The sequence below is a fragment of the Diadema antillarum genome, unplaced genomic scaffold (assembly GCF_040938485.1).
Source record: "Diadema antillarum isolate AM-2024a unplaced genomic scaffold, OU_Dant_1.0 seq00001459_RagTag, whole genome shotgun sequence".
NCBI classification, from domain to species: domain Eukaryota; kingdom Metazoa; phylum Echinodermata; class Echinoidea; order Diadematoida; family Diadematidae; genus Diadema; species Diadema antillarum.
Window position 1 is genome coordinate 629,048 of NW_027272204.1, and position 11,777 is coordinate 640,824.

The following is an 11,777-nucleotide window of genomic DNA, read 5'->3' on the forward strand; positions in this document are numbered from 1 at the left end:
CAGAGAATGAGTTTACACGCATGAATTTGAGTTAATTCTATTACACCACGGGTCGCTCACTTCAGCCATTGGCTGTTTGTTTTTTTCTATGAGTCCGTGTGGTTTAAAAAAAAAAACATACCCTTACAAGATACAACATTTTATACATAGTTCAGGAAACTAGATAAAAAAATGAACAAACACACAAACAAGCAAAGAAATAAAAGAAACACATTACTATTAACTCTAAAGTACTATAGGTACATGACAAACTGGCTATGTATAGAGAGCTATACTTTTATCAAAGCAGAATACATTCTCGAAAAATATTAGCCTCTTTCAGGATTTTACTACAAAAAAAAAAATATTGTTTTGGTAGGGAAAGGTGATTAAGGTGCAATGATCTCCAGCATGCTTAGTGAAGAAGAGAAAGAGAGAGAGAGAGGGAGAGAAACGCATGAAAAAGAGAGATAAAAAAGTTAGGGAAGAAGGGGAAGGGATTGGTGAAAAAAAAAATCGGTGCAAAGACAATTTAAGAGATTTTTCAGTCGGGATTGTAACTCGGAAATTCATCATTTCAGTTTTCAGGGCCCTAGATATGCACTGGACTACTAGAAATCACATGTTGTTGTCAGGAAGGTCACCATTTCCAAAATCAATAGAAAGAAAGGAAAAAAACAACAATGAAGACAGAGATAAAAGGAAATCAAGACAGATAGATAGACAGAATAGATAGAGAGACAGATAGATAGATAGATAAATAAATAGATAGATAGATAGAATAGCTAAATATAATAGATAGATAGATAGGTAGAATAGATAGAGAGACAGATAGATAGATAGATAGATAGATAGAATAGCTGAATATAATAGATAGATAGATAGATAGATAGATATAGATAGACAAACAGATATTTGAAGAGTTTGTTCGCAAAATCCGATAGGTCCATATTTGCCAAATGGAGATATTTGCGATTAAATGTCAAGAAATATAAAGAGAATGATAAGAATTGTTTTGCTTCTTTTGACCATAACTTCAAAATGTACCTTTATATGTAGTGACCAATATATCATTTAAAAGGTATTATTTTGTGCCTTATGGCAGAGAAAGTACTTCAAAATCTTCAAAAATAGACTTATCGGTTTTTGCGAACAAACTCTTCATATAGACAGATAGATAGATAGATAGACAGACAGATAGATATATAGATAGATAGACACACAGATAGATAGATAGATAGATAGATAGATAGACACACAGATAGATAGATACATGTAGATAGAATAGATAAACAGACATATACATAGATAGATAGAGAGATAGAGAGATAGATATAGAGATAGATAGACAGACAGACAGACAGACAGATAGATAGATAGATAGACACACAGATAGATAGATACAATGTAGATAGAATACAGCTGTAGATAGACAGACATATACATAGACAGATAGATAGAGAGATAGCCAGACAGATAGATAGAGAGATAGATAGAGAGAGGGGGAGAGGACGGAGAGTAAATGAATTCGATTCATGTGCACGAGAATTTCCACCATATAGAATCTAACATCGTCAAGTCAAGGCTTAAATTCGCAGATGAAGGGCTTTACCCTGTAGCAATAATCATCAGACAGCCCATTTGCATACAAGTATATACAGTCTTGATTGACTCCTGTGGATCTCAGGGGCGGGCCCCCTCCCCAAACACCACTTGAGTGGGGCAAAGTGCCACCGACATGCTCCCACGTGTAGAACTGTTCGGACAGTCTGTCATTCAACCCGACCCATATCCCGGAGAAGGTCGTAATTCCGTAGTGCGAAGCGAGAACGTCATTTCGGATGCTGGATTGCTCGCTTTGCGTTCCCATGGCGACCAGATACCCTCCCAGCTCATCGCATGTATCCCTCGCCACCTCCCAGGTCTGTTGGTCCTGACGGTAGAGATAGCAGGAGTCTGGGGACGATGCATCGCCAGGGCACACGACGTCTGAATTACATACACGACAAAACGTAACACACATGGACGTAGAAAGTCCGTCACGGAAGGATTCAGAAACAATGAAAAATACATAATGAAATATGAAATGAAATCAATAGTGCTGTTGAAATAGCAGTAAGGTATGAAGGAGTCCTTTTTCTTTTCGTGTTTTACTAAATTATTTTACCAGTCGCACGTCAAGAGTTCGACACCCAAGAGTCATACAGCCCATGACCTCGCCGCTTGGTAAATAAGACCCATAAGTCCGATACTAATTAAACCAGGCCCACGTCGATTCCGACACTAGGCAAGCAAGGCCCACGAGCTCGACAATTAACAAATAGGGCCCACGAGACCGACTCCTTAAGCCCCAAGCAGCAGCTGTTATGTCGAGCTCGTGGGGCTTTTTTGCCTGGTGTCGAACTCATGGGCTGTGTGACTCATGGACTTTTTTTCTATGTCAATCTCGAGTGCAGCATGAATCATGGATGTCGGTCAAAAATTGTCTCTGAGTTAATGTATTATATAAAACAAATGTCCCTACCTAATTTTACCTACATACAAAGGCCTACATACACGGACATACATACATAGTTATTACATAAGTTAACATAATGTGCAAATACTTTTACCACCAGTTTTGAAGTGTACACACTGTGAGCATAAATAAATGGAAACATACCAGGTGCACATCACGAACTCGACACCTTAAAGTCATGCAGCCCACGAGTCATGCAGCCCATGAGTCGAATCAGCCCACGAATCATAGAGCGCACGAGTTATACCAGTAAATGGGTCGATGAGCTATAACGTGGAGTCTTATTTGCTTAGTGTCGAGGCTTATGGGCCTTACTTGCCTAGTGTCGAGCTGGTGCGCATTTTTTTTGGAAAGTGTGGAGCTTGTGGGATGTACGACTCGTGGGTGTCGAACTTGACCACAACTTACCCACTTGACATCGTTTTCCGGCAAATGGAATGGGGCACTTGCAGGTGAATTCCTCCAAAGATTCCAAGCAGCTCCCTCCACTTAAACAGGAATCGGGCTCACAGTCTGTTCATGTAATGAATTATATCGTTGAAAATGCTTTGGCGTTTGCCTGTTAAGTCGTTTCTTTGTTTATGTGTTTGTTTGTTTGTTTGTTTGTTTGTTTGTTTGTTTGTTTGTTTGTCCTCATTTTACGTAAGGCAGAACTATGTTTCCATAATCAGTTTCGATAAGTTATGTATAAAGGCGCTATTAGTGGCCACCAAGGCAATTTCGTTAGCGACACGTCTGTTTTATAATTACGGGAGAATGATACCAAATAATTTGGACTGGGTAAATGCACTTATATTATTTAAACGCATCAAAACTATTGTGGGTCAACCGAACTACATCTCCTGTTTATTCTATAGAAACCTATTGTTCGATAAATCGAGCTGTTTTTTATTGCATCTGATTGATTTATTGTCCTACACAATACATCGAGGTAAATGAGCACCAAAGTAATTATTGCTATTCTTGTAGTAGTAGACACAATAAAGATTTGAAATCATGGGTCTACATACTCAGATAGGATTCGAACCTGCGGTCTCCTGATGATCCTACAAGACTCTATCCACCCGAGAGTTTCTACCCGAGAGCCCGTGCTGGTTCTAATCCTATAGCATGCAGCGATACTACGTATTTTCAAATTAGATACGTGTCTTTTGTTGTTCTTTTTGTTGTTGTTTTTTACATACTTTTTGATATAAATGCACCGTATCCGGGCACTTACCCCCTGGGCAACTACCCTCCGGATAACTACCACCCGGATAATTACCCCCCAGGTCTATTCCCCCTTAGGGCAACTACCCCCCGGACAATTACCCTCCTAGGGTAATCAACCCTCCAGGGCCATTACCCCTAGGACAACTACCACCCGGTCATCTACCCTCCCAGGGCAATTACCCCCAAGGGCAATTACCCCTAGGACATCTACCCCCTGGATAACTACCCCTGGGTAACTACCCCTAGATGACTACCCCCCGGATAACTACCCCCCAGATAACTTCCACCCGGATAACTACCCCCTGGATAACTACCCCCCGGATAACTACCCCCTGGATAACTACCCCCCGGATAACTACCCCCGGGATAACTACCCCCCGGATAACTACCCCCAGGATAACTACCACCCGGATAACTACCCCCGGATAACTACCCCCAGGATAACTACCACCGGATAATTACTCCCCGGATAACTACCCCCAGGATAACTACCACCCGGATTACTACCCCCCTCCCCATAACCATACCCTGAACTCCCCCCCCCCCCGCGCCCCCTCCTGATACTTACCTACTGGACAACCCTCCCTCCCCGCCCCCCGAAAGTTACCACCCGTTGTAATTTTTCAATAAGTTCATAACACCATATCAGAAGATGAACCTTTCTCTTACACTGTCATCATTACTCTTATGGCTTCTCATTTTCTACCGTTATAACACATTCGATGATAAACATAAGAAAAGGAGAGTTGATTTCACTGCAATTCATATTCCCTTAACATTAGCGAGGGACCCTTCGATATAAAGCCATAATTTCTGATAGGATTCGGACACGGTTTTATGAAAGTTATCAGTCCTGACAAGCTGTCAGTTCCATTACCAATCGTTGGAGGTCGATCAAAGCAGGTCCATGGTAACAAGTCAGTGACTCGAGCTTATCAATCAAGCAGAACCCATGGTTTTATTTAAATTATTAGAGACTAACAAGATGTCATAACTGGCAACTTTTATCAAACGGTGCCCTAATCTGTCATAAGAGTAAAATTACAGCTTGTTTTACATACAAGTAGAATTGTGCTAGTTTTCAAATTAAATGTTCTCGACACTTTAAGGGGAAATCCAGTTCAAATATAAGTTAGTCTCATTAGACAGAGTAAAATATTACGAGTTTAACGGTATTTCTTTCTTCTTTACAAAACACCCCCAGTTGTTAACGAAGTCTTTTGTCCTGCACAGTCTTTTTGAATAGATCTATAGAGAGTTGTAGTTGACAGAATCCTTTTTACATTATAGGGCTGCTCTGTTTTATCCCGGCCATTTCAAGAGGGTTTTTTTTTTTCACAAAAACTTGAATCCTTCTTGGAATAACATGCTCTTTAATATTTCGTAAGGGGTTTCTAATTATCTCACCCAAAAGATGTTTAAAATCTGAAGTTAGGTCTCGACCAAAACCAGATGATATGAAATTTTTTTTTTTTCAATTCAAATAGCAAACGTTGTCCGAAAATAACAATGAGAGACGTACTTTTCTGGGGGAGAGTTATTGTAAGAGGGGTGATTGTTTGGAGCCTAATTTTAATAAGGAGTAATTGTCAAGGGAGGTAATGCTCTGCGGTGATCATACCAAGGAGGTGACAATCTCTTCCCACATCCTTGATATACTAGTTGTTAATGCCCAATAATGCAGGTAGGGCAATTCTGAAATGAGCGTTAACGGTATAACAGTAAAATAGTTACAAAATTGATGAAACAATACAAAGAAAGCACATTAAGACAGAGACGAAGTACACAAATAAAGATACAGTGCACTCCCGTTACAACGAACACGGTTATAACAAAATTTCGTTATAACGAAGCAAAACTTCTGGTCCCAAAATTATCGCCATTAAATGGTACAAAATTCGCTTATAACGAAGACGGTTATAACAAAATTTTCGTTATCACGAAGTCGTTTCTGAGCGCCACTGACAAAGAAAAACAGAAGAAATGTGCTCCGTTATAACGAAATGCGGATCGCATTCGAAAATGCGTAGCGGAACAAGCATTTTTAAAGCGTCTCTGCATGAGCGAACGCATCATTGAATGTTCACTCCGTGTATCACGCACAGTTTCCGAGGGGAACTTGCGTTATTGTAATACAGTAATCTGAATTCAGATAAGGTTTGTTTCATTGTTCCGAAGTCCTTTAATACAAAACACACAGATTCTGATACAACTAAATGTCCGTTAGTTCGGAAATGAAAGAGGGTTTGTTATTAAGCACATTTTGGCGTTATTCCAAAGGTTCGTTAATCCGATAGTAAAATAATTTATTATGGTCCTTATTCTTATTCTTATACGGTTCGTTAGTCCGAAAATGACAGGAATTTAAAACGTTCGTTAGTCGGAACATTACAAAAAGTATCGTTAATCCATGGTGGAAAAAGGAGAGTACACTAACAAAACTTAAGAATTGCAATTCTTATAATCGTCTTAAGATAAATAAATCTTCGAAATAACAAACCTTTCTCATTTTTTTTCCATTAACAAAATTTTTTCGGAATAACGAACCTTATTTCATTTTCGGATGAAAAAGCCTTCGGAACAACGGACTTTCTGAACAGTGATCCTTTCTCTTTTTTTGATTTATAAACCTTCAGAATGACGAACCTCATTTAATTTTCAGATCAACGAACCTTCGGAAAATGAACAATATATTATTTTGATCTAAATTATGAACTCTCGGAATAACGATTCTGCGGAAATGCGAACCTTTACATAAACAAATCATCGGAATCCCGGGGATGGCGAAAGTTCGGAATAAGGAGCCTTCGGAGTAACGTACTTTAGTAAGAACAGAACCTTTGGAATAGCGAACTGTAAACCAAATCGTACACCGTCATTTTCTACACATGTGTGACAACACAAACAACTTTATGCTCTTTTTAAAATGTGATATTTTAACGAAATTAGAAAGGTAATCTCCCATTTCACATAGCTTTCCAGCGTATGATGAGGATTCAACAAACAAAATTTTTATGCGTGGTTTCCTTCTTTTCGTTATACATTGCATATTATTATTGGTTCGGTTATAACGAAATTTCGTTAAAACGAAAAAAAAAAAAAACTGCCGGTCCTGAACATTTCGTTTTAACGGGAGTGCACTGCACATGAACACACACGAGATAAATCCCTTGTAATGAGAGAAAGAGGAAAGGTGAGTTATGAATGACAGGAATAGACTACCTTCACGGTGGACAGAGAAAAGCGAGAGGGAGGAGGAAGATGATGGGTCAAAACCAGGGCACGTGAGGCATGAGATACAAGCTCCTCAAAATAAAGAAGTGTTACATGGAGTTGTGGTAAACGATAGACAATTGTGGTTAAAAAAATATTGCAAAAAGTTTAACTCATTCTGAAGTGTAACATTTCTTCAAAATGTCTTTAGTTCAATGGTAAAGGCATTCGAACTTTAAACTTCTTTTATACTATGCTATCAAGAGAAATCCGAAATTTCGGAACAGTAAAAGAAAATACAGATTTAGTGAAAATAGTTTTGGTTAAAGGCATTGACATTTACTGGATTACCGGGTAGGATATGAAGGGACAGCTTCGTTTTTTTTTATGAACATAGAGTCAAAATACAGAGAGAGAAATTAAGCTTGTACGTAAATCGTCCTAAATGCAAACGATACAAATCGTAAATCCTTTAGATGTTGTTTTCATAAGATGATGTCTCAGTATGGCATCTCCGTGATTCCTGGCAAATAATACAAAGAACTTCGTTTTCTGTAGTAATGATATCCTTTTTATTGAAAGTAAGAGTCGGGGGGGGGGGGGGCAGTGACCCGGAGGTAGTTACCCAGGGAGTAATTGACGTGGTGCACTGTCCTGGGGGTAATTTTCCTCTTGATAGTTATAGGGGAGGGGAAGTTGTAGGCCTACTTATCCGGGGTAATCATCCATGGGGAGTTATCGGAGGGGGTAGTTATCGGGTGGAAGTTATCTGGGGTCTAGTTATCGGAGGAGGGGGTAATTAACATGGGGATAATTATCCTGGTGGTAATTATCGGGGGGGGGGGGGGGGGGGTAGTTATCCGGAGGGTAATTATCCGGGGGGTAATTATCCGGGGGGTAGTTATCCGAGGGGTAGTTATCCGGGGGGTAGTTATCCTGGAGGTAGTTACCCAGGAGGTAGTTCTCCTGGGGGTAGTTACCCAGGGGGTAGTTTTCCTGGGGGTAGTTATCCAGGGGGTAGTGTTCCGGGGGGTAATTATCCAGGGGGTAGTTATCCGCGGGGGTAGTTATCCAGGGGTAGTTATCCGAGGGGTAGTTATCCAGGGGGTAGATTTCCTAAGGGGGAATTGCCCTGGGGGGTGATTGCCCTAGGAGGGTAGTTGTCCGGGGGGTAGTTGTCCTAGGGGGTAATTACCCTGGAGGGTAATTGCCCTTGGAGGGTAGTTGTCCGGGGGGTAGTTGCCCTAGGGGGGAATTGTCCTGGGGGGTAATTATCCGGGTGGTAGTTATCCGGAGGGTGGTTTTCCAGGGGGTACTATTCCTCGACCCTAAATGCACACATGACATATAATATGTATATATATATATATATATATATATATATATTATATGTATATATGTACATATGTATTATATATATATATATATATATGTATAATGTATATGACCGTGCATCACAAAACGAACAAAGAGTCGCACGCACTGATTTTGTGTGAGAGCTGAAAATAGGTGAAATATAGGTCAACCTAGCCAATCTTGACTTTTTTCATATCTTATAAAAGAGCAAGTCTTCTTCTACATTATACTTAAGTTTAGGATCATAAAACGAAAAGGAAATTAGGTTTTTAGCAGTTTTTCTGGAACACTTTTTGGTAGAATAGTGTGATTAGGTGTTTCTCGAAGAGTCCTCTTTTCATTTCTTAAAAACCCTGTCCATGCTCATCACTTTCAACTCCAATAACTTTAGAAGGGATATTGCTACTGCTTTGAAAGTTGGCATTGATCATCAACAGAATGTGTTTATAAAGCGTGCGCAAATTCAGCTCAATCTGAACATCCCTTCATTGTTGTTGCTCTGATGGTTATCATACTGTTATTTGTTCCATTCATCGCAGAGCTAGCGCGGCTTGGTATATAAGCGCTTGAATATAGATCCTGTTCTTCAGAGCCTCTTTTCTCAGTTCACGCTTATCCAGAGTGTGTACTTTCTTTCCAATATTTAGATAGGTTAGCAGATTCCATTTGGATTGAGTTATACTTCATTTTAAAGCTTAGAGTCCGCTCTTTCAGAATCTGACCTTAACTATAAATCCATGTCTGGCGGCTTTTTGTTGGTTTTGTGGTGCATGGTCACATACATTCATGTGTGTATAATTATATTTGTATGCAATAAACTTTGTAGACATTTTTTTTTTCTTTCAAAAGACCTAATTTTTACTATCTGATAGCAACAAACAGATTCGTATTCGGCAGGCCCAAAATATTGCAAAGTTTAGTAGTTTACACACACACACACACACAGAATCTATTCCGCGGAAAAATCAAACGTAACGCTGTTAGTATTCTTCAACTCGCAGTATATACTGCTTAGTTGAGAAGACAGGCTACAATTAAGTTACCAGGATGAGCACAGTATAGGTTCGTCTTTCCTCTCGCTGATTCTGGAACCATGACGTCATAATGAGGATGGTCACGTGGAATGTATTTAGGTGTTGACTGAACAAAAAACCCCGTCCTCTCGGAGACGATAAGGGGACAAAGGTGTTCAGGTGGTAAAACGCCATTCTCACACGTGTCTTCTGCTGTTTCTGCGAAGCAATCTACATCGGGAAGAAATTTTGTAGCGACACTATTTAGTCAAAAGCTTAACGAATGTGGTTGGAGGGAATGCAGCAATATAGAAGACAATATTTGATTTTGTTTGTTTGTTTTTTCGAGCGATGGTGGCATCGAGATATTAAAAACCTTTCAACTTTTGAAATTTAAATTTAATTGGTATGAATTGATATATCATCCTCCCACAAATAATGTTAATGTTTTACAATACATATTAATCGTTTATGACTTTACTGGAGAAATTCAGGTGGATGATGATCTCAGCATTGTATATATATAACTATGCATATTATATATGACAGTATAGCACAAAACCAACAAAACAGTGGCGCCTCTTGATTTTACGTGAGGACTCAAAAAAGATGAAATGGGTCGCGAGTCAATCCTGACTTTTTCATATTTTCTGAAAGAGCTATTCTACATTATTCTTTATTTCGGTCTCATTACATGATTGGGAAAGTGTGTTTTCAGCAGTTTTCTACAACTTTTTTTTTTGGGGGGAGAATAAAATGATCAGGTCCCCTTTTATTTCTCAAAAATCCTTTACACACTCTTCACTTTCAAGTCTAATAACTTTTGAAAGGATGACGCTACTGCTTTGAAAGTTGGCATTAATCATGGGCAGAATGTGCTTATACAACATCTTTAATTTCAGTTTCATCTGATAGTCCCTTCATTGTTGTTGCTTCGGTGGGTTATATCATATTTTTGTCCCATTCATTGCACAGCTTGGTAAAGATTAAGCGCTTGAATAGACACTGTACTTCCGAGCCTCTTTTCTAAAGTTCCTCCTTTACCACAATGTGTGCTTCCTTTCCAGTATTTAGTATAGGTTAGGGGATTCCATTTGGATTCCATTTGAATTGAATTATAAATCATTTTGAAATTTTAAAGCTTCAGGTCTGCTCTTTCAGAATCTGCCCTTAACTAAAAATTCATGTCTGGCGACTTTTTGTGATGCAGGATAACACATACATATCATAATATGCGTATATACATATAAAAGAACCTTTTTTTTTGTACCAGTTCACCTTTTCATCTATTCCAGGTGGAGCGTTTAATAGTTATGTAGCAGCAAAAATGCAGTATAAAGATTTTCCACTAGAAAAGTTATTTTCTTGTTTACATTACAGTTCCATTATCTGCTTCACCACTTTACCAACAAAGTTATAACGTTAATAAACTCACCTCGGTGAAATGCATGGATGCATGTAACCAGTCCGAAGAGAAGTTGTTTAAACACCTTCATCTTGTAGATTGTATTGCTCTGGGGGTCTGGATGATAAGTGAGAAAATAATCAACATCGCCTATATAAGATTCCTCAGATAAAAAAGAATGAGGGGTAATTAGATAGGTTGTTTTGCGAGGCTAAAACTGAGCGAGTAAGAAAAATGCTTTCAGTAACGCGATATGCAATGAGAGTTTGTATACTCCGTGCAAAAACACCCATTTTAAGAGTAGTGGGATAATTGATTGGGCAGAGCAATTAAATTACCCATCAGGAATAAGCCACTTATTAGGGATTAGGTATGATCAGTACCAATATCATGTCCTCCGTGATGTTGACTTTGGAGTTGTCAAGGTTAGTTAGATTAAAAAAGAAAGAAAGAAAAAAACCTGACATACACTAACATCTTGCACATGTGCTCTTGCATTAGAGTGCACGTCACGAACTCGACACTCGGGAGTCGTACAGTCAACGATTCCTACAGCCCACGAGTCATACAGCTCACGAGTAGTACAAACCACGAGTTATACAGCTTTCGAGTGCCTACCAACAGGCCACGAAAACAAGTTAACACAGCCCACAAGCTCGACATTAAGTATCAAACAAGCTCACGAGCCATATTGTCCATGAGGTAGACACAAAGCAAATAAGACCCATGAGATGAAGACGATCAAATATCCAAAAAAAAAAAAAAAAAATCACAAGCTCGACATTACTTCGGGGGTTGAAGTTAGGTACTGTCGAGCTGGTGGACCGTTTTTCTAGCGTCGAGTTCATTGTTCTTAATTTGAATAGTATCTATACCTCTTGGGTCTTTGTACTAGCTCAAACTCTGCATGACTCGTGGGCTTTATACATGTCGGTGTATAATTCATATTACACAACGTCCAAGTAGATCCTTGTAATTTGATTGGAGGATTGTTGGTGACGTATTATTCAATAAGTATATACTCCATTCAACGCGCCGTCCAATTTTGGTTCTATTTTTGCGTGCAACTTGGTTCGATTTT

The 11,777-nt window shown here is 39.1% G+C and overlaps 1 protein-coding gene across 1 annotated transcript; it reads right to left on the reverse strand.

The window, feature by feature from the left end:
- Positions 1 to 1,558: 1,558 nt before the first annotated feature.
- Positions 1,559 to 11,544, reverse strand: LOC139709691 (perlucin-like protein). The gene is made up of 3 exons (XM_071621648.1): positions 11,484 to 11,544; positions 10,727 to 10,813; positions 1,559 to 1,968 (listed from the first exon to the last, which is right to left on the reverse strand). Exons 1-3 carry the CDS (start codon positions 11,542 to 11,544, stop codon positions 1,559 to 1,561), a joined length of 558 nt encoding a protein of 185 aa, XP_071477749.1.
- Positions 11,545 to 11,777: the final 233 nt, after the last annotated feature.

Coding starts and splice junctions, on each gene's coding strand:
- LOC139709691 (XM_071621648.1), bottom strand. CDS start 11,544: ATGAACTCGACGCTAGAAAAACGGTCCACCAGCTCGACAGTACCTAAC. Junction 10,814..11,483: donor ACCTAACTTCAACCCCCGAA/GTAATGTCGAGC, acceptor CTTATCATCCAG/ACCCCCAGAGCAATACAATC. Junction 1,969..10,726: donor CATCCATGCATTTCACCGAG/GTGAGTTTATTA, acceptor TATGTAATTCAG/ACGTCGTGTGCCCTGGCGAT.